The sequence below is a fragment of the Corvus moneduloides genome, chromosome 1 (assembly GCF_009650955.1).
Source record: "Corvus moneduloides isolate bCorMon1 chromosome 1, bCorMon1.pri, whole genome shotgun sequence".
NCBI classification, from domain to species: Eukaryota; Metazoa; Chordata; class Aves; order Passeriformes; family Corvidae; genus Corvus; species Corvus moneduloides.
Window position 1 is genome coordinate 26,984,637 of NC_045476.1, and position 22,982 is coordinate 27,007,618.

General features: G+C 38.7%; 1 protein-coding gene across 1 annotated transcript in view; it reads right to left on the reverse strand.

Annotated features, from left to right (window-relative positions):
* TNS3 (tensin 3) overlaps positions 1–22,982 on the reverse strand; it is a 219,069-nt gene that overhangs the window by 142,205 nt on the left and 53,882 nt on the right. Inside the window, 1 exon segment of the mRNA XM_032102957.1 lies at positions 3,779–3,890. Within this exon segment, the coding sequence (XP_031958848.1) occupies positions 3,779–3,805 (27 nt within the window). The 5' untranslated portion in view covers positions 3,806–3,890.

Below are 22,982 nucleotides of genomic sequence, written 5' to 3' on the forward strand. Positions count from 1 at the left end.
TAGGTAACTTAACTGTCAACTGAAGATGAGGGGAGTTTCATCAAAAGACGTCTGTAAAGTGTTTCAACTTTTCACACATATTTCACCCATGTACCGGTTTGGACAAATTTGGAGGAAAATATCCTCTGATAGAAGGCAGGTTACAACCACCCCTCCCCCCACCAGGTTCAGGGGAAAAAAATTTTTCCTCGGAGGAAAGTGAAAGAGATAAACTATTTATTTAACAAACACACAGGAAAATAACATAATGCTGAATAATAAAACTTCTCGCTGTGGAGAGAAACCTGGGAAGATTTCAGAGTCCTTCTGTAGGTGTGGTCCCCCTCCTCCTCCTTGGAGCTGGGTCAGTGTGGGCCCACCTCCGAGGCCTTGGTCGAAAATTCTCCTGGTGTGTTCTGATGTTGAAACAGTCCAGAAGAGAAGAAGGGAAAAACTGAAGACCCAGGAAAACAAAGTTCAACTCTCCGTCTCCCTCCAGAGAAAAGGAGCCAAAAGCTGGCTGAAAAGCAAGCCAGGTGCTTCCTCTGCTCTTCTCGCCGCAGCAGGAGAACGCAGAGGAGTGTGTATCTGTGTCCTTGAACAACTGTTTTGAAAAGTTTGCTCAGTTTTTTTCTCTCCCCCCTCTCAGGCTCAGTTTAAAGGCACAGAAGGCACAGGATTGATTTCTGGGCATAGAGCAGCGATAGGGGATACACATCATAAACTCACCCCAAGACAACCCATCACATCAATGTTCTAAGAGCTACAGAATAATACTTTATTATTTAAAATTACTCAAATCTCCCAAATCTGGTCTCCAGTTTTTTAAATTGCCAGAAAGTCTAGAGATTCAGAGCTCTCTGTTCTACACTAAAAATTATTTGATCAAAACACAACAAAGATAAATAATAACTTCTAAAAGCAAAGGAAAATAAAGTAAAAGAAATTTTTAACATCTGTTTTATATATATAAAATATAAAATAAAAATAATAAAATAGAAATTCATGTGTAAAGACAGAAATTACATCCCTATGACAGCTTGTTTACAAGTAGGGTAAAATACTGGATATTCAACATTTAGGTAGCTTAAAAAAATAAAGGGCTTCTGTAACCCTAGTGGCCTTTAGCTAACCATGTAAATGCACAAGATTATTATGTATTATTTGTTTAGCCATGAATTAAATTATACTGTACTTCAGGGAAAATCAACCAGAGCATTCAAGTTTGAGGTAGTACTGAAGAGACATGGGGAGTCATGCGGTCCTCAGCTTACTGCAAGATATGCAGGTAGTGTAGAAATCAATCAAAAGCTGTTTGTCCTTACCTCATAATGAGAATCTGTATCAAAGACAAACATGCTTACCACGCAGAAAAAGAGCCAGGAGCTTCCCTTTCTTCAACTCTCTCTTTCCTTTTTGCCACTGTTTTTGTAGAAAAATTGTAACTGAGTATACTTTACTGGGATGGACTGAAGTATGAAAGGATAAAGGGACATCATTCAACGGTACCTTTCATTAAATTGTTCACTGGTCACAGTAAGTTTTTACGCACCGCATTTGCAAGACAGGGCTGACACCCCCAAACACACCCCCAAAATTACTACCACATACTACAAAAAGCCTACACAACACCCAGTTACAGCTTTTTTTCTTTTTTCTTACAACAAGTAGATGATTCATTGCTAGAAAACAGCGAATACTACATACTGACCAATCTGGAGCTTTCCCCTTACCTCATTTCGCTTACATGTAACTTTCCCTTAACTGGTAAGATCCAGTCTGAAAGGAACCTATAGTCTGGACAAAGAGCTGTCAATTTGTGAGAAGAAACTGTTAAAAGGGAAGATTTTCTTATTAACAAAGAAACTATTTCTTAACTATAAGCTTTTCTTCTTCCTCCCCTCCCTTGCAATGCCAACTTGCAACACCAAGGGAGAATTTATCAGAAGCAGCAGAGCAGCACCAGGATTTGGCTCTGAAACAGCTAGCTTATTTTTCTTCATATTAATAAGAGTTTCAGAGTACTAGGGATACATTTCAAGTACCTGAAGTGCTGGCAAGGAAAGAGACTACTTTTAGTTCTTGCTTTTCCAAAACTATGCTTTATGAAGTCCATGCTGTAAGTTAAAATACAAATGAGTTCTTATTAAATTGAAATTACTTGGAATCATCTCTTCACTGTGTAACTTCTGTTTGCTCCCATCCCACAGGTAAGTATCAAACAACAATCAGTCAAAATGTAACAGTAGCAAAGACGACTGGTGGGTCTGCCAGATGCTCACATCAACACAAGAGGCTAGGTAATAAAGTCGAGGGGCTCCTTCTGAAAATTGCACCCAGAAACCTAGAGAAGATTATCCCAGACTGACTTAGAAATAGACACAGATGTATCATAGACATGAATGTATTTGAATGGGGAGTGTGTTGGAGGAAAGTGGCATTTAAAAGATGCATAGATGTGGCCCTTTAGGACATGGTTTAGTGGTATACTTGAAAGTGACAGGTTAGCACTTGGACTCAATGATCTCAGAAGTCTTTACCAGCCTAAATGATTCTATGAATCAAAGTTCTGGTTCTCTCCCTGTACAGTACTGTTTATACTGAACCTGATCAAGAGGGTCTTTAGGCAGTTTCTTCACTAAGCAGTCTTCCTTCCAAAAATACTATTCCTGCTAAATGGAAAACAACTAAATCCTAAGAACTTTGGAACCAACCTCCAGAAGGACAGCGAGAAGAAATATTTTAAAGAAATGCATACATAATTACCACTCCTATGATGATAGCTATAATGCTGAATATATAGCTGTTCATCTGCAGTCTGCACCATAGCTCAGGAAATGGCCACATTCCTTCCATATCCTCTCACACCTCCCTTTCAAACTCTCAGAGGGATCCTAAGTTGTCTGAAGAACATGAAAGGGGGGAGATGGGAGAAGGAGATCCAACTAGAACCTGAAGTTGGTGCAAACACCTCTAAGTGAAAACAGCAACTACTTTTTAGATGAACAGACAATAGCATTCTCATTCTCGGAAGTAAAGGAACGGTTTGATTAACATGGAACAACAGGAGTCAAACACTAACCAGGCAGAACCAGGGGATCAAAAGCCCTATCCCTGGGCAACTTGCAGAAAGGACCTCTATCGAGCTTTCCCAATATTTAATTTTTCACAGGTATCCCATGGAGAAGAGGGAAGGATGTGCAATTCTACACAGCAAGGGAGAAGAGTGAGGGAAAACAGCATTAAGGTGCAGGCAGGAATACCACAGGCAGAAAGTGTCTAGTCTGTGTTATCCAGGACATCTTTATTCTTTCTGTGAGTGATTAGACTGAAGGACTAATGATTAGACAGAGCATAATGCAAATGGAAAAATTAAAGTAAATAAATAGACAACTGCTCTTGTGATTCTTTTGGAAATTAACATAGATAAATCATTCATGCCTCAGGGAGCAAGGGTCACACACTTCCTCATTTGTAGACTGAATTCCAGAAGCATATGTCATCCACTGTGTACACATCACGCATATGCTCCTTACAGATCCTCTGCAGGCACTGCCTTACTCTGTCTAAATAGCACAGTAGTATAAGTACATTATTATACAAGTCCAATTACCTACTACAGCACCCTATTCCCTGACAATAGCAGGGAACATTATTGTACAAAGGAAGGAAATAAACTGAAGGTAACTTAGTCCAGGAGGAATACCAGAAACGTGGATTTCTAGAAATTTAAACATTAATATAAAACTAATTTTCTTAACAAAGCAAGAAAGTAAACACCACATCATGTATTACTCACCTCTGTAGGATATCCCTTGGCTATCATTTACTTGTTTGCAGATTCCACAGATACTGGATTTCTTAAAAGACTTATTTTTGAAGGTGTGAGACCTTGAAGCTGTTGCTTGAGGCTGGAAGCAAGGAGAATAACATCAGACCTTCACTCAGCTTTTGAGTCATAATTATAAGGGAAATATAAATAATTTTAAAATAACAATAACAGTAGTTATTTTTAGTAGTTACATACAGTAGTGTATATATAACAAAATTTAACAGTATACTTTTATATATAGTACCATTTAACAGTCATGTTATATTTAGCAGTATAATAGTAGCAACATGAAAGTGCTCTTGCTCGCTCTCTCATCCTCACTCTTGTTCTAGAACATAAGATTTCCACTCTCAAGTGTGGGAGACATCAAAATGTGAACAACATCTTGCACATCAGGACATGGCCACTGCAATTCATTTTTTATCATAATTTCACAATTCACTCTGTAACTTATCTTTTAAGAGAAAATACAGAATAATGTCTATGATATGACCCAACAGTCTTCTGACCTAAGTTTTATCTACATAAAAACTAGCATTGGTTCAGTTTCAACTGGTTAAATATACCGTAAGAACTGCTCTATCACAGTAGCCAATTTAACTAAAGCTAACTTAAAATTCCCTTTGTTTCTTTCCTGTATAAGAAACATACACTAGTTTAAAGTAGCATTATTTCCACATTAGCTGAAATATCATATTAAAATATAACACAATTATGAAATTTCTAACTGGGGACAGAATTCAAAAAGTCAATACCATATTTGCAATAGATATTTTATGGCTTTTATAACTTAGGAAACATTTAGGTAGAAAAACAAAGGAGGCTACCAAAAGCCTTTGACAGCCATTATCTTTTCTAGGTGTGTAACAACATTCATGTTCATTAGCAGACTTTCTGGAAATATCAGTTACCTATTCAAAAACAAAAATACATTTCACCAGACCATGAAAACCCCCAAATGCTCTTCACATTTCTTCATTTTCATTTCACATTTGCACCATACTGTCCTTAAAAGTACCGCAAACAAGCCTGCATTCAACACTAACACCTGTGCTGAGCTTTAGCAGCAGTTTAGAAGCAGAAAGCTGTCCCACAGCTGGACCATTTCAGCACCAGACTTCCACCCATACGTCAGTAGAGAAAGTTTCCCAGCATGGTGCAATGCACAAGGTAACACGGTAAAGAGGAATCCCAAGAATTCTTTGTGGCTTTAAGCAACTCAGTATGGCTCTAAGCAAAAGGTTTACTGATTCCAAAAATAACTACAACACAGCTACATAACAGGCACAAGAACAGTCATAAAAACAATGACACTTCTCAAGTACAGCCTCCACATGGGCCTATCCGAAACTCCACAGGAGCCCTGAGGAACACAAATGGCAACAATTGACCACACTGAGCAGTCTGCGGGCTCAGATGCCCCATCCCCAGTGGGGATTCACAGTCAGCTTGATCTTAAGAATAGCTTCAGGAAATATTGCTGGTCTTACCCACAGTGTAAAGCCAAGATAACTCACTTACTTCCATAAACAATAAATTACAGAGACTGCAGGAATAAACCTTTGTCTGGACTTTCAGGAAAATCTTTCCAATGGTAAGGTATATTAATCAGCAGAAATTAGTAAATTAGTGATAGAAATAATCTACTGGTCCGCATCCTTAAAAGTCTGAAAAAGCGGATGAAACGGTTGAGAAATAAAACTGAATTGTATACACTGCTTCATCATGTATTGGGTTTGCATGGCCAGGTTTTGGTGGGCAGGGTGGCTACAGCAGTGGCTTCTGTGAGAAGCTGCTAAAAGTTTCCTCCATGTCCAGCACAACCGATACCAGCCAGCTCCAAGACAGCCACTGCTGGCCAAGGCTGGGCCAATCAGAAGCGGAAGTAACGCCTCTGTGATAACATTTTTAAGAAGAAAAAAAGTTATTGTGCAGATATCATTGGAGCCAGAGAAGAGTGGGGTGAGAATATGTGAGAGGAAGAACTCTGCAGACACCAAGGTCAGTGGAGAAGGAGGAGGCAGAGGTGCTCCAAGCACAGGAGCTGAGATTCCTCTGCAGTCCATGGTGAAGACCATTGAGAAGCAGCTGTGCCCCTGCAGCCCATCGAGGAGACCCATGCTGGAGCAGGTGGATGCCTGACAGGAGGCTGTGAACCTGTGGGAAGCGCGTGCTGGAAGAGGCTCCTGGCAGGGACCTGCAGACTCATGGAGCCCACACTGGAGCAGGTTTCCTAGCAGGACTTGTGACCCCATGGAGGACGCACACTGGAGGAGGCTGTTCTCAAAGGACCCACGGAACAGTGACTCACACTGCAACAGTTTATGGAGAACTGTAGCCTATAGGATGGATTCACATCAGAGGAGTTTGTGGAACACTGTCTTCCATGGGAGGGGCCTCATGCTGGAGGCAGCGGAAGGACTCCTCTCCCTGAGCAGCAGCAGAAACAACTTGTCATCAATTAATGGTAATCTCCATTCTCCATCTCCCTGCACCACTTGAGCTGAGAAGAAGGTAGGGGTGGGGAAGGGTATTTTTAAGGTCTAACTTTATTTTTCATTAGCCTGCTCTCAATTTGTTAGTAATAAATGGGTATTTTTAAAGTCTAACTTTATTTTTCATTAGCCTGCTTTCAATTTGTTAGTAATAAATTCAGTTAATATCTCTAATTCGAGTCTGGTTTGTTCACAATGCTATTTGGTGAGTGGTCTTGCTCTGTCCTTATCTCATGAGCCCTTCCCTGTCCAGTTGCAGAGAAAAGTGATAGAGAAGCTTTGGTGGGTGCCTGCAATCCTGTCAGAGTCAACCCACTACTGTCTTTTTGGTGCCGAAACCCAGGAAGGGGTAGTTTAAGCCCAGATGGAAATTAAGTACCACACAGCCACTCGGTCAGCTCTCCTCTTTCTTGCCCCCCTCCTCCCCGAATGGAATGGGGAGAAGAATTGAAGTGAAAGTTGTATGTTGATATAAGAACAATTTTATTATTATTATTATTATTATTGTATTTTATTTTCAGTGGAAAATAATAATGATAATAAAAAGGAAACAGTAAGTGATGCACAATGCAATTGCTCAGTTAGCTACCTCCTAACTGATGCCAGACCGCCCTTCCTGAATGCAGATCAGCCACCCTTTCAGTAATTCATCCCAGTTTATATATACAGGGCATGATGTTTTATGGTGTGGAATATCCCTTTGTTCAGTTCAGGTCACCTGTCCCAACTATGCTCCCTCCCAGTTTGTTTTGCTTACCTCCTCGCTGGCAGAGCATGAGAAAAAGGGGGAAAAAAACTCCTTGACTTAGTATCAGCACAACTTGGCAAAACACAAAACATCAGTGTGTTATCAACACTATTTCATACCAAATCCAAAACACAGCACTGTAACGGCTACTGAGAAGAAATTACTCTAGCTAAAACCAGGGTAATTACAAACTTTGATCATTCCTTGTAGAAACCAAAGGCACAAATTCCCCTGTATGACATTTGCATCATGCTACTTCAGGTTAAATTGGAAGATATTGTCAGAAGTATGATTCGTATCAAAAATAAACAATAAAGAAAAAGAACAGCTGAACTCCAGAATTATATAGGAACATAGTTGATGGCAAACAGATCAAAGTTATTCGTTTTGAAAAATCTCCATCATGATTGGGTTTTTTGGCTTTGAAACTACAGGAGATGCTTTTAAAGGTCTAGGAGGAAGGAAATATGTCATTACATCCAGGTAACTTCTCTAATTCAACACAGGGAGGTTCTGTGCCATACTGGGTTTGGGCATTGTTCCCAAAGAGCTGGGAATCCCTCATTTCCACAGCCTCTTCCTTAAAAAAAAAAAAAGTCAGCAATCCCCACTGGTTGCTGCAGTTTCTCTCCGTAAACTTATGAACAAAAACCACAATTCTCATTTTAGATTTATCCTCCCTTCTTCCCTGCAGAGTTCTACTTTTGGGACATGTTTGTGATTCTGTCTGAAAATTAGTTTAGCAGAGCTTGCACTATTGAAGAAATTAATGGATAAACTTCACTGTAAGTATATTCTGTAGCTAGGCCTGCTTCTCCTTATTTCCTACCTAACAAACACGTCGCAAACCTTGGCGTTTGCACTATTCCAAAGAAAAACAATTGTCATAAGAACTCACAGTTTAGATATTGGAGTTTAGTGTAAGTAGGTCTTGACATTAGTTGATCAACTAGTCAATCTGTCCATTTAATTTACAACATTAACATCAAATGCATTTTTTCTGTGGCATTTAGGAAATATTTTGCAATGCAGCCTTGGCATCTACATTAAAAAAAATGTGCATTTTTTGTCCCTGTTGTTCATTTTAGGTACATTCCACTATGGGCTCTCCAAGCAATTCAGTTAAACAGCTCATTTAAGGAACTTCAGTACCCACAACTTATCTTATACAAGAACTCAGCATAACCTACTGTGAAATCTACAGAAGGCTAGACAAAGGTTTCTTTGTTGTCACCGGGTACAGCTTTAGTGGAGAAGCACAAAGAAAGACACCAAGGAAAAAGAAAGAAAAACATATAAAAAGAAAGAAGTGGGGGCGGGGGGTGGGGGGGGGAAGGCAAAGCAAACACAGCAAGCAATGCTACTTTCATGAGGCTCAATACTGGAATCTAAAGTGCATATGATTGTTAGGAACAAAAACTGGAAGAAATCAGTTCAAAACCACAGACTACAGACTCAGGCTTTGTCCAAAGAAAAGTCTGTAATTATATGTGGTCTCAATTGCTAGCATTATGAAAATTACTCTGGAAATATTTTGCCATGCTGTGCTCTCTGTGGCATGCAGAAATCTAATGAAGTGGAACTCTATCCCAGACTTGCATCAATGTAACTCTGCAGACTGTGTAAAGACTTACAGATGCATCCTCAGCTATGATAAATTTCAAATACTACTCATCACTGAGCATTTTCATTAGGTAGCAACAGGCTGAACATCACCAGATGCAAAATTCACAGCACCTCTGTCAAAGGCAGTTTACTACAAAAAACTCTCCAGACTGAAATTAAGCCAATACAGGTTAAAACAGTCAAGATCCACAACTTCGTTTTTGGCAATACCAATACAGCAATTCCTTCTTGACAGAGACTTAGCACTGGTTCATTACACCTATGGAATAGGTATTCCCAATATTATTCCCAAATACCATATCACATCATAACAGTTAATGATTCAATGAATAACAGACCTAAGCAACATTAGCTCATTTCAACCTCATGTTTCCAACATGTAAACTGCAATTGTGATAACAGTTCATTCTTTAAAGAGGCAGTCAGAGGGTTTAGATCTTTTATTAAATAATCAAGGAAATATTTTTAAATTAAACCTTTTCAAATAATCCTCAAGAAAATTATATTCACACATATACATGCTCCATTAAAAACAATACAAAACAAAAAAAAGGCACTTAGCTGAACAGAATTGGTTCCCTACAAAGTCATCCAGGCAGTGATTAAATAATATCTATGAGAAAATACAAATCTCAACAGAAATGGTTAGACTTTTGAAATTAAATCATTTACTTCTGGTGTTACTCTGTGTTGCTGGGGAAGCCAAAACCTGCTTGTACATTATTTCTCCATCTCCAAAATTTGTAAAAATCCATGTCACATTCCAGCTAAAAGAAAACCATAAACATACATACGAAGCCCTATTAACTTGCCCTACGTCAGACTCTACTCCTACTGAATTTTACATAGCCTCTTAGCATAACAGCATGTAGATACAAAAATGCTGCTAGCAAGGATTTTCTTGCTATTTTCTAAGTCCATGAGAGACTTTTCTCTCTCACAGAAGAGGTAGCAGAGTATGTAAACAACCAAGCCACCTGCAACCTTGAAAAGTCTTGTTTATGGTACAGTAGAAAAATATTTTGACAATGGATGTTTTAGGATTTTAGCCAATCACCCCAAGGGGTGGCTGATCCTTTGTCCAATTAGACTATGAAGAAAAAAGTCTATAAAAGAGTTTGTAAAATAATTCAATCAATCCATCTTGCTGCACAATTCCTGCCTGCTGGATCTTCTCCTCCTCCTCCTCCCTATGGCTGCGGGACACGGTGATATACCCTAGAGCCTAGGCCTGTGGTAATAACAGCAGAATCACATAAAGCAAAAATATGTTTTCTTCACTTCCCACCTGTGGTCATACAAAAATGATTCCTTTTCCTTATCCGCTAACTTACCAACTTATACTGCAATTTCCTAGGACTCTCTTTGTGCATTCTTTTACTCTCCAAGGTAGATTTAAATCCACTGGATGATAATGCTTACAACTCTTATTTTAAATACATGGAGGAAGGGGCCAGCAGTGTATTAGCAGAATAGGTACTTCACCACCTTTTATAGGCTAGAGAAATGCCCATAGGTGATATCCAGAAGAAAGGCTCAAATAAGACATGACTGAAAGAAGTCTTCATGAAAAGGCTCAGCTCCAGTTAAAAAAAGGAAACCTTTGGAAAACTAAGCCATGTCAATAAATCATGTGACTAATGAAAAAAACAGCACACCAAACAGAAGAATGCCACCTCTCAGACCTTTCTGTTAAGTTTGCTCATTGTTATTTCTGTTACTTCTCTACTTCCTCTCCTCCCTCTCACTTGAAGTGCACAGCAGAAGTCCCATGATTTCTGCAGTTACTTTAAGATCCCTGGGAAAAATCAAAGAATAAAATCCCATATCAGGTTACCCACACTTTCCCATAACTAGCATTCCTCCATCAAATACTGATGAGATAGAGCTGCCCAGAATACAACAGTTGGTATTATACTGATGAAACAAAATAGTTTCAAGTTTCTCTCCTCTCCATGCAGTAAAACAGCATTTTTTAACTTCCTGAAATGTGGAGTACCAGTACTCCACATTTGCTGTAGGTTTCATTTCCAGAAAAGTATTTAAGAATGCCTACTGTGCATACAGACCAAATAATATATTATCCATCTCCCCTGTAAACCTGGCTTTTAGAACAGGGCTGACCACAACTTCCTGGTGACTATGAAAAGTGATTATGTCAAAAGTCTCACACAAGGATAAAATGAAAATACAATGAAGAACTTCCCAGAAATAGCAAAGAGCATAGCATATGAGATTCTCTGCAGCTCTCATACATGAGAATCTCTTGGAAAATATATTGCTTCAAAAGTAGCACTGTATTTTAGCCAGTTTGCATTAACTATACCTATCATACACATTTAAGTACATCCACAAGTACCACCAAGTGAATATACAAATATTGCAGAACTTATGCTACATGACAAGAATATGGGATGGTGACAAAAGAATTGGAACACCAAAGTAATTTTACAATGGCTGAAATAAGGCATTTCTGGCTGTTTCACTCACAAAGATTATTTCTACAGTGACAGACATAGCATAGATAGATAAATATATAGATATATTTACACACACATCCTAAAATGTACACAAATAGCTAGTTATACTACTAACACTAACACTTACTATTACCAAATAACTTCAGAGGAATTGCAAAGACAATGGAGTATTTGTTATAAATACCCCATTTGCTCCTCATTCATTCAAGGCATTTCACAGAAACACAAACAAGTAGATCAAGCTAGAGAAGAGAGATATTACTTAGGATCATGCAGCCTGAACTGGCAATATGTCTCCAAGTGGAGTCTGCTCCTGACTCATGATTCAAGTGAGAGCACATGGAGAAGTTAGTGAGGAAAAAAATGTCTCACCGAACCAGCTGAGTAAAGTTCATGTCAAAAAGGAAAAAAATCATGTACTTTGGTAGTACAAAACTGCTTTACTGTACAAGCATAAGGGCCCAAAAAAGTAACATAAAATGACAAAGTACTTTTTTGCCACCTTGTTGAAAATACTTGGTACTACAATTTTAAGCAGAAGAAGCCTTTGTAGTTTCTCAGACTAAAGAAATCCAGGTCTTCATTATTTTAATAAGAAATTGTGCCCAGGTACCAGGGTTTCAAACGTATACATTTTTCAAAAAACAAACAAACAAACAAAAGCCCCTAAAAAGTTTCTGTCCAAATGACCTTACAAGTCATGCAGACTTAAAGAAAAAGGTTGGATGTGAAAAGCACGAATATTCAATGTTTATTCAGTGTATCAACAGCCAATTGTTAAAAAAAAGGCTCAAAACATAAGCTGTGCCTTACTGGGTTAGCACAACATCCATCTCCTTCACCCAAGTACTTAACTTACTGTTTCAAACAGAGACACTATTCAAGCAGAGCAAGCCAGCCCCACCCCTTCTGCGTCCCACTCCCTTCATGCTCCTGGAATGTACATGCATGCTGGAAGGTGCATCACAGACCCATCCTCCCAGTTTGTACTAATGGACCCATTTCCCACTAGTTCTGTCAAACTCTTGCTTTGAACATGCTGGTACCGTCTGCCCCACAATATTCTGCAGCAGCATGTACCAAAAACTCATGCTCTCCTTTGTTTAAAGTATCTTTATTTGTTCATTTTAATGCAAACTCCCACCATGTCTGACACTTACTAGTTTCTGTATTGTGGGACTGCATAACTAGCTCTGTATGTTAACCTACCCAACAACTTCCTGTTTTTGGAAAACCAAAGTGAGGAGTCCCCATCTTTTCAGTCCCTTCCCAAAAAGCAATTGTTCTATCCCCTTGACCACATTGTCACCCTACCACATGCTTTTATACAGGCTGGGACCTGATACATAATTCAAAGTTTCAAGTTAACAGTCCAAAGGGATAGATTTGCTCCACAGCCTATTCATACAACCTAGTACTCTAGATCTATTTCCAGACATGGCTTCTTCTAATGCCAGCCGCCATAATAAAAAAACACCTTGGTAGCTGAAAGGAAAATTGTATTGGCCCTCACATACAAAGCTTTTCACCTTATCTCTCTCACTTACAGCTCCAAACTAACAAGTTAAAAGCCAGACAGACACAAGGCCATGCAAGACCCAATAGAGAAGCAGCGACACAAACCTAGTCTTGCACTGGGTTCTTGAATGGGGGTCCGGAGCCTTAGCCACACTACCAAGTGACCTGTCCAGAGAGAGCCATGACTGAATGTAACAGCAACTTCACTGCTCCCTAACAAGAGAGAGGACCTACATCTTATGTACTATTCATTCATGCCACACACATTTGTCCTTTGTAGACAATTATTGTCTGTAAACAGTTCACCTCAGAGGACGTCCTTCATCTAGACCATCTAGGTCCTTCATCAATTGCATGTGGCCTTCTCAAAGTTTTTAATTCTTTAGACAAAGCATTATCACCTTTCTTTGAAAAATGATTTCTACAAGATGCAAAGGTAATATAAGAGAATAAAGTGCTTGAAAAAGACTGATAATTAGATAAATTTCTTTTTCCTTTTTAAACTTTGAAGTTGGCCACCTCAAACTTTAAACAACAAAAAGAAACTTAATCATGTTTGCAGTTTTCCAAAAGGTTCTTCCCCTTATGATCTGGCTGAGATTACAGTCCAGAAGATAATAGATCCAGATCTGCATAGAGGTGGATGACACCTGCTGAAGAAAAACAGTACCCAGGGTTGTCTGAATGCACGCCCATTAGTAGCCCAGCATCCCTTCCAGCAGAATGCAGGCAGAGCAACACGCCTGTTGGAGAGAGGAAACAACTTTCCTTTCTCCAGCCAAATCCTCACCGCTCTCCTTTATCCTAATATCCCTAGGAATTAGTCACCTGTACAGAGCAGTGATTCACTCCCTCTCCTCCCAACAGGAACAAACAGGGGAGCCTGAGGTCACCCCTCTCGCATAAAACAGCAGCAGATCTCACATCTTTTCATTCCGTCACTTCTTTGCATTTTTGTTTCAACACCTTCATTTCTCCACTACACATGCATCTATATAACTGGAAGAGCAATTAGGAGACAGATGGACAGTCCATTACTCCAGACACTGAAAAACTTGTCTATTTTATCCTCATCTCACTGACAAACCAACTTTGTTCTGTATGGGAAAATACCATAGAAAGGAAATGTTTGAAAGGAGCAAAGGACTGTGCTTTGCTTTTCACTAAAGTTCAGTTTGTCAATAGCTATTTTTCATCCTTGTTAAAGAACTGACCTTGTCTTCTCTGAAACTATAACACTGCTTTTATTGCATACAGACTGGAACTCCCACAGTCAGAGCTAGACAGCTGAAGACTAGAATTCACATATTTAAATAACAGTGGGAAAAAGGCTATTTCTGAACATACATGTTAATTCTGTTCACAGAAAAAAACATGAAGAGCATAAGAAAAGTTAAAATTCAGTTACATTAGGCATCTACCCTCGAAATGCTGCCAGCTAATGTTTGGGTTTTTTTAAATCATCTTCCACACAGACTCTCCAATCAAATCTCTTCCCACTGCAGATGAATTCTTGCAGGTACACAAACACATTGAGCTTACATGCATGGTTCCTCTCTCTGTCTTGATAGCCCCTAATGAACCTGTTTCCAGAAGCAACAAAGGACTGCAGCAATGTGCAACCTAACCCTTTTGTGACATAATGCAGATACAAGGCCAAATACCAAAGAGCTATCAAGAGTTCTCTTGTAGCAATTTGTAATGTGGTAAGAACCAGATACTAAAAACGAACAAAATAATAATTGTTTTAAAAATCACAAAAAAACAATCAGGAAATCTACCAAGAAAACAACTAGGAACAATCTAACAAGGAACAACCAGGAAATTTAGCAAATTCTGCAAAGAAAGCAGAGAAAGCAAAAGAAGAGATCAGACCTGGGCTAGAAAAAGGACAGACAGAAGCAGCTGACTGTCAGAACACTGGCTAGGAAAAAATAGCTGAGAGGAATGAAGATATCACTAAATCAGTTACTGTTATAAACATGTATTATAGTATTGGCTTCTCGCAAAGTATTAAAGTAGATATTATATAATGTTAGAAATGCTTTTTGCTGTGTGGATGTAGTTTTCTCTCGTTTTAGCAAGAATGTTAGCAAGTGTGAGCAAGTAAGATAACCTCCAAGGGAGCAGAGGATGAGGCCCAAGGAGCTGCTAATCAACACTTTGTCCAGAGAACAAAAGGGCCCAAAGGCTACTCCGCCCGGAGAACGGGCGGCCAGGAGGGTCCGAGAGCCGCTATCACCGCTCTGCCCAGGGGGCAAAGAGGCCCAAAGCTGCAATCAGCCCTGACTGTCTGGAGAATTAAGAGATCCACCCTGCCATCGACTCATACCTAGCAGGTCCAACCCCAAGAATCAAAAGAAATAAAACCACAAGGCTGAAGACTACGCATGCTCTAAAAAGGCGGACCCAAGGAGTGGCCATGCAGAACAGTTCCTGGAAAAGTTTTAATATGAATAAAGAACAGACAGTAAAAATGGTATAAAAAGGACTCACCTCTAGCATCAGGTGTGCTCTTGGCAGAGCGCCAAGGCACCCGGCTGTTATCCCTTTGCTTTATTTTATGTGTCTCTTATTGTCTTTGTATTAAACTCTTTAAATTCTAACAGGAGAGTGAACCTCGTTTTTCACAGTTACTAAGAAATAGAAGAAATATTACTAATACTAATGCAGTGAATATTTTTACCCATTTCATATAGGCTCACAGCTTGAGTTTTCTCTCCTACCCCAACAATCCTGCTTGAGGCAAGTGTGCTACACTAATACATATTCAATTTAGCACTTCAAATAGGTAATGTGTGCAGCACAGAAGTGATATCTTTCAGATATATCTTTTCTACCCGCTATCGTCCAGAAAAAATCAGCATCCAGGATAGAAGTACACAGAGGTAAGGAAGCTGACAGTTGCACACTGCATATATGTGTGCATTCAGCAGGTGCTGTACTAAGGAAGTATGAACACTAAAAGCGCATTTATCAGGGAGGTCATCAGTCAGGTTATTACATCTTCAAAAAGCAGAAGATAACAAGCTTTCCAAATCTGCATGAAGATCTCATTAAAGGTATTCAGCAGGATGAAGAAATGGCAGTATCAGTCCAGTTTCCTCCTCTCCCCCCACATATTCTTATTTACCTACTTTATTTTAACCCAGGCTATCAGCATGGCTCATAGGACCTACTGACAAAGACAGTATTAATGACTGCATTAAGTCTACCTGGCTGTTGTACTTCGAAAGGCTGGAGTTACACTAAGCAAGGAACAGATTGGAGACCAGCAGCTGTGGCCAAAACATCTTCACTCAACACCTATGTTCTCCACACCAAACCAGGTACTTCAATTTATTCCTCTACGTCAGAAGCAATGGTATTCCAAACACTCCTGTTTCAGTTTGTAAACAGCTCTAGTTAAACAAGCAATCCCATACATCTGCACTAATGATAGTAACTCATATTGAAAACAACACTCTGTGTGTATGCCTGAATTTATGTCCTTATCTATTTCCTCTTTTTATAAATTTATCTTACTTAATGTAGTTAAGACTGTTCCAAACAGTAATCAAAACCAACATATTTTATATAACAACTTAAAATAGAAACAGTTTTTGCATTTCATATTAAACCTGAGGACTCAAAATTTTTGGCTTACAAAATTTTGTATTCAGTAATTTAAGAAGCAGTAGACAACCTCATGTGGAAAATTAAAATCTTCATTGTGCACTTTTGGGTAAAGCTTAATTTCTTTCATAACATCTAGTTTCACTTTTTCCTGCTATTTTACTGAAGCTTTGACAATTTTTTTCTATCAAGTTATAATCAACCATTTTCAGGAGACAGAACCTAAGTAGTATTACACAGACTTCTACGAAATGTTTTATAGGATAAGGGCCACTCCAAAAATCAGAAATATTTACTCAACAATCCTGGTCCAGGATGCAAATTCACTACTTTCATTGGACAGCAGACAACTCGTGGTTAGTCATTTATTTTGTATTTTTCCTGCTGTTCCTGTGTGGTCTTTGAAAACACAAGCTGATGAAAAACACTCTACTTGCAACTGTAGACTTTGCACACCTTCTATTTTTTTTTTTTTTTTTTTTTTTGGTATTATAAGATTGGTGGTACCAACTACTCTGAACACAGTTGTTTCATGTTAAAACAGTATATGGGATCAAAGTCTTGATCATATTCCCTTACTGCTACTAACCACAGATAATATACAGAACCCACACTTACCACATAAACAAATCAGAGGAAATTTTGAGATAGTACAGGTACTAGGTAGGTTTGTATTTTTACTGAAGAACATGAATGACACACTGTTGGGGTTCCTCCCCCCTGGCGTGGGGTCCGGGGGGAAGGGGCCCTGGGGTAGAGGCACGGAGTTTCCCTACTCCCTGGTCAACCTCGCTCCCCGTTGGTTGTTTTGTGTTCCCCTGCCTGGGGAGGACCCTGGTGGTCCTGCGATTGTCAGAGTTTTCCAGCAGTCCTCTGGCCATGTGGCTGGAGAATAAACATCTCTGAAACTTCCATGAAGAATCAGTCCCTATTTCTTTCCACAGGCCTCACTGTCTGATACATGTTGCAGAAATCCCCACTGCAGCTACACACAAAAAAAAAAAACCAAACAAACAAAAAACCAGCAAGCACTAGTGTCAAAACTTCCTGGTTAAAACTATCATTCATATTACAACGACACTTTCGTGATGCAGAAATATTTTTTAAAATGCTAAGGAGGAATCAGTGTTAGCCTGACGGTAACAGACACACTGTTCACTGTGACAAACAGCAAAATAAGGCTCTTCTTCCAATCCATACACTGCTTCCAGCTCTAACCATCCTTCACACTCTGGTACCTGAATCACTACTATGGAAAGTAGGCTGTTCAGGCTTTGGCAGACATGCTGAGCACAAGATGCACTCACCCTTTGCCATACAGAAAGGGAAAGCACATGCCATGCAAGGTTCAACCTTTACCTCTATTTGAGAGGGCAAATGTAAGAAAAATTTAGCAGCAAAGCAAACCATATTATGGTAAAAGAATGAATCAATAGCAAGCTAATAATTATAATTACACCTACTTCTGCTGAACCTCAGATTTTTATACGTAAAAGAGTTTTAATTAACCTTAATTCCACCTTATTAATATAACCATTTTCACTTCAGTCCCAGGCTGGAGATAGGACAACACCCTTCCCTGCCTGTTCAAATGGTCTCCACCTTTTCAGTTAGCTATTCCAAATATTAACCGTTAGCCATTCAAATATTAACCTCTAGCAAGAGTACAAGAAAATAGCCATCTTGACAAATTTTATAAATTTAGGTCACTGACTAGTACAGGCTGCAACCAACTGGGACCACTCTATGTTCTCATCCAGCCAGGAAAAGATTTGTTGCTACTGGCCTGAGGTTGGGAACTTTAATTCCTCTCCTCTGCCATATGAATGAACCAGAATAATGTAAAATGGCATAAGTACAAGGATCATATTCAGCTACAAGACCTAAAGCTCTTGTGGAAATGGAAATCAAACACAACAGACATTTATGGAGTCCCTGCTCTGTAGCTGATTAACTTGGTCACTCACCCAAGGACAAATAGTTAAACTATTACATCAAGAAAAACAATTATATAAAATGCAACTGTTGCTTAACTCAACTGACCTGGTCTTTCCTTTTGGCTCAAAAACCCATTGACTTTAAATTTCCAAATAACTATCCTAGTTATTTCTCTGGCACTAAAATCAGGGTCTCTTACCACAGCAAGTGAAGAAAAATTCACCAAGGCCCAAGGAATCCACTTGAAACACTAACTTCTTCCTTCTACCAACCACAAAGCTCCACAAACCCTTACTCTTCTTATCAAATACTCTCCAATCTCATTGGTATCACTTCATCAGGGTTTTTCAGTTTCTATTCACATCTGTAGCACCAAGGCTACTTTCATATTGGCACACTGGAAAAGTACTCTGCTTTTCTACTCTTTTCTCAGAAAACAAGTTTCCTTTAAAGCCTTCATAATTTCTACTTTATCATAGGTTAGATTTCTTTTCTTGCACTTTTAGAGGGTTTCATTCATTCATTCATTCATTCAGAGCAGTTACTACTCCTTCTGCCTCATAGAAAAAAAAAGGGAAAACACTGCTAGAACAGATTCTTCAAATACAGTAATTTCCTAGATCACAGTAATTTGAAAAAACAATAGTCCCATGACACACTTGCCAAAATCTGAAATTTCATGGAAATTTATAACAAAAAACATGTGAAACTACAGAATGCTTATTTAAAAGGCTTAGTTAGTTTTGACATCCAAATATTCCAGTAACATCTTCATTATTACAGAGTACATCATGTAATGTATCAATATTGCTGTTGAAATCAACTAAAACTTCTGAAGCATCTTCATTGCCTGGACATGTTTGTTTGCAGGTCTGTTGACAAGGCAGGTCTGCATGCTGGTATTTTTATAAATGTTGTGAAGGGAAAGCACAAATATTGTTTTTTCAAAACCTGAGGTGTGCCTGTGATCATCTATTAATGAAGAAGAGGTAATCTTTCAGAAAAAAGCTACCAAGTCTCAGTCTAGCCTAAAGTATTAGCAGGTCTTCATCACTCAACAGATTTCATCCAAAAAGCCAGATGGTCAGAGGTTTTACTCTTTCAAAATTTTTTAATCTGGCAAAGACTTCTTAACAAGCAGCAAGCCATTTGACAAATCCAAGCAACTAAGAGCAAGCAGTGAATCTGCAGCATTGGGAAAACACCACCTGCAAGTGTACAGTTAGCTGTATGTTGACTTTTTAGTATTATGTGACTTTCTTTGTATAATGCAGTTTAGGGCAGGAAAATCTGTAAACTTTTTCAGCTGTCACTGTACATCAACATGGCCCCTGTCCTTTCCTTTACAGCAAAAGTACAATTTCCAAACAAGAACTCACTTTTCTACAAACACATATAACCGTATCGACCAAACCACAGTCAGAACACACACTATTCTCCCAAGCAAGAGTGTACATGAGAGAAAGGGGAAAAGAGAGAACTGCCTCTTGATCATGTTCTTTCAGCAAAGATTTATAATCCCTTAATGTTGCCAAACAAACTTGATACTTAGAGCCAAAGAGAGCCTAGTCTATATGCTTGTTTTGTTCGTTAATTTTCAGTACACACAAGATTGTAAGGCAGTAAAATTTTTTAAAAGCTGCAACCTTCAGCATTAGAGAAACCACAAGGAATGTACAGATGTGATTATCTTCTTCCAAGTTAAAAGCATTACTTCAGAAACATCAGCAAATAAAATATGTTGAATCACTGATGAATGAACATACCTCAGTTTGTCTACAAGCCAACTCTCCAGATGAACTGTTGTGAGCCTGTTTTAAACAAAGGGTTGCTTTAATTAGTGAAATATTACTAACTGACAGGGCAAATTCCAAAAATACTTCACTACAATTAGAAACCTTTTTCCCCCCACTAAAACAATTTTTAAATAGCACTTAACCCCTACACAGCCACATAGGTATGCTCTAAGTATATCCATTTCCCCTCCGTACATCAAAAAACCAGTTAAGTGAGAAATAAAAATGTTTACCAAAGCATCTGAAAAAGCTTCCCAATATTACTATCAGAGATCAAGGCAACATTTCATTTCAGACCTGTATCAGATCCCACTAGATCTGAAGGTTTCTACAGGGGGCAGAGGGAAGGGTGGTGGCACAGGGAGAAACACGTAAAGGAAAGCAAAATGCCAGACAACTGTTCAACCAGTTTTCACTTCAGGTTAAGTTCAATTCACAGCCTGTTATTATACTGACTGCAACTGTCACCTTCCCCTAGCTGCAATTAATTGTCCGCCTTTTTGCTCTCCAGTTATTCTTTCACCACCTTGAGCAACCTAACACACCACAGTTCACCATGTGCACCCGAGACTCCAACCTGTCCCCACAACATCCTCTATACAGTAACAAGCATACTGTGTTTATACATGATAGCAACTTGAACTCTGGAAATCAAAATTTACTGCTGACAGAACAGGTAGTAAGACATCAATACCAGTGCAGATATTTTTAAACAAAGAAACACCATTTTGCAAACAAATAAAGGATGAAGTATTTTTTTTTAGAATAAGTGATAAAATTCTTTAAAAGTTAAGCCAAACCAAACTCTGCAATTTAGCAACCTGAACTACTATATTCTATTCACTCAACCATGACAAATTAATCTTTTCCATGCAAAACACACACATATACACAAGCTATTAATTGTATAATTCCTGTACCGCAACATATAGATGCCCTTTTTGCTCTTACTGCTTGCAGGTGCTGCGACTACAGACAGACGTCTTCAGACTAAATGACATGTCTTGTCATAGTAACACTTTGCAGAAAATTTATTATCTTTCTATTACTCTGCCTTTTGGAGGATGGCTGTGTTTAACTGTCTTTTTGTGACTGAAATCACTGTGTTTTGTGAAAAGGAGAGCATCTCTTACAGACTTCTTGGTTTATGTGAGGTATCCTCAAAACATCAGGCTGCCTGAACCGAGATTAAGATTTCGTTCATGTAACTGAAGTGTTCCAATGAGCTCAGTCTCCAAAAAGCAAGGTGATCCTACAAGGTCATCTAAGTGAAAATTTCTAGCAGAATCAGATTACCTGGAATTCAGTCTTACAGTTGTCCAATTCATGCCATCATTTCCAAGCATTCCAGTCAGCATAAACTTGTAGAGTTTATAATCTACTGCAATGCTTACTTGCATCATGACCTATCCTAAGACTTTCTCTTCACCACTGACTGATCTATCTAAATCTAGAAGCAAATACTTCCACAGAGACAGCAACAAACAATTATCCTCCAAGGTCCCCCAAAGGTCCTCATATAAGTCCTAATATCAAAATTAAAAAAAAAAAACATTTTTATAGGTATTGCACAGTTCATTTCCTTTGACTCACTCAACTTGCTTTAGTCATCAGCTTCTTTTTTTAAAGAGACATTTGTTAAGAAATCAATTCAATTATTAGAGACCACTTACTGCTCCTGAAAAATGGTAGCAGATGGCAGAATTGCCAATTCTTCTAATTTTTTTAACACTAGTATATCACCCAAGATCTCTCAAACACAAAAACCCCCATGCTTTACTCGGTTCACTCAAATTTAACCTCAAATACACAATCTTCTACTAGCAGACACCCAGCTACCAGCAGGTGACAATCACTGTGAGTTCAGGAGGTTTAAACTGCCCTCAGTTTCTTTCAAAAAGACCTCTGTGAGGTGGGTGAGAAGAGTGTTTAATATTCTTTCCTTAGGACCCAAAGCACCTAGAATGAGCCACAAACTAAAAGCACAAAAGCATCAAGGTAAGTCATCTAATCAAAGCTGGACAGACTACCTTTTTTCATTCTAGAACATGGCCTTTGTCAAACACATTTCTGAACAAAATTCTGTGAGATTTTAAAATAATCAAAGAGTGATCCCAATTCAAAGCAAACTCCTAAAATCTTTAAATGTAGAAGCAACACTGGGGAAAATTCCACTAAAAAAACACTATAAGCCTATGCCAGGTCTCTGACTTATGCGCTACTAGTTTTTAATTAAGACATAAAATCTTCATTTGGGGCATCATATACTCTCAGAGGGATGAAAAGTTCCAAATGACACATGTGGACATACAAAACTTTTCAAAGTGTCTTCTGGGGTGGGGAAGAGGTAGGGGATTAAATCTCTCTGTAACCCGACCACTGCTATCTTACCTGCAGTATAAGCACCCAATTCTGAGAAAATACAATGCAGAATTCTGCGAAAATACAATGCAAAGAAAATTCTCACTCTTTTGCAATATCTTGACTTAAAAGAGCAACTTGAGAGGAGGCAGGGCAATACAAGTTCAACAGAGAACAAGCTTAATAGTCTTTAAGATGTTTGGCTGAGAAGCAGAGCATAACATTTGCTATCAGCAGACCCTTGTCTATTTTCAGGTCACTTAAATGTATATGATCCCTTCTACCCACATTTAAGAGGTCTGAAGTTGAAATAAACAAGAAAAATATGTTCATGAGAGCAAACTCTTGTGGATTGTCAATAAATAAAATTTTTCTAAACTCACTATAATTTCTATGCAGTAACCAAATACTACAGATAACCACAACATTATACACTGAGACACAGAGGCTGAGTGCTACTGAGCAGTTTTACTTCCCTCATCCTGCAGAATACATGATGTTGTTCTGGACGATTAGTGTCAATTTCTTCAAGAGTTGTAGCTTAGGAGTTGTGCAGCCCTGCTTCCCATTGAAATTCTTCCTGCATTCCCTCTA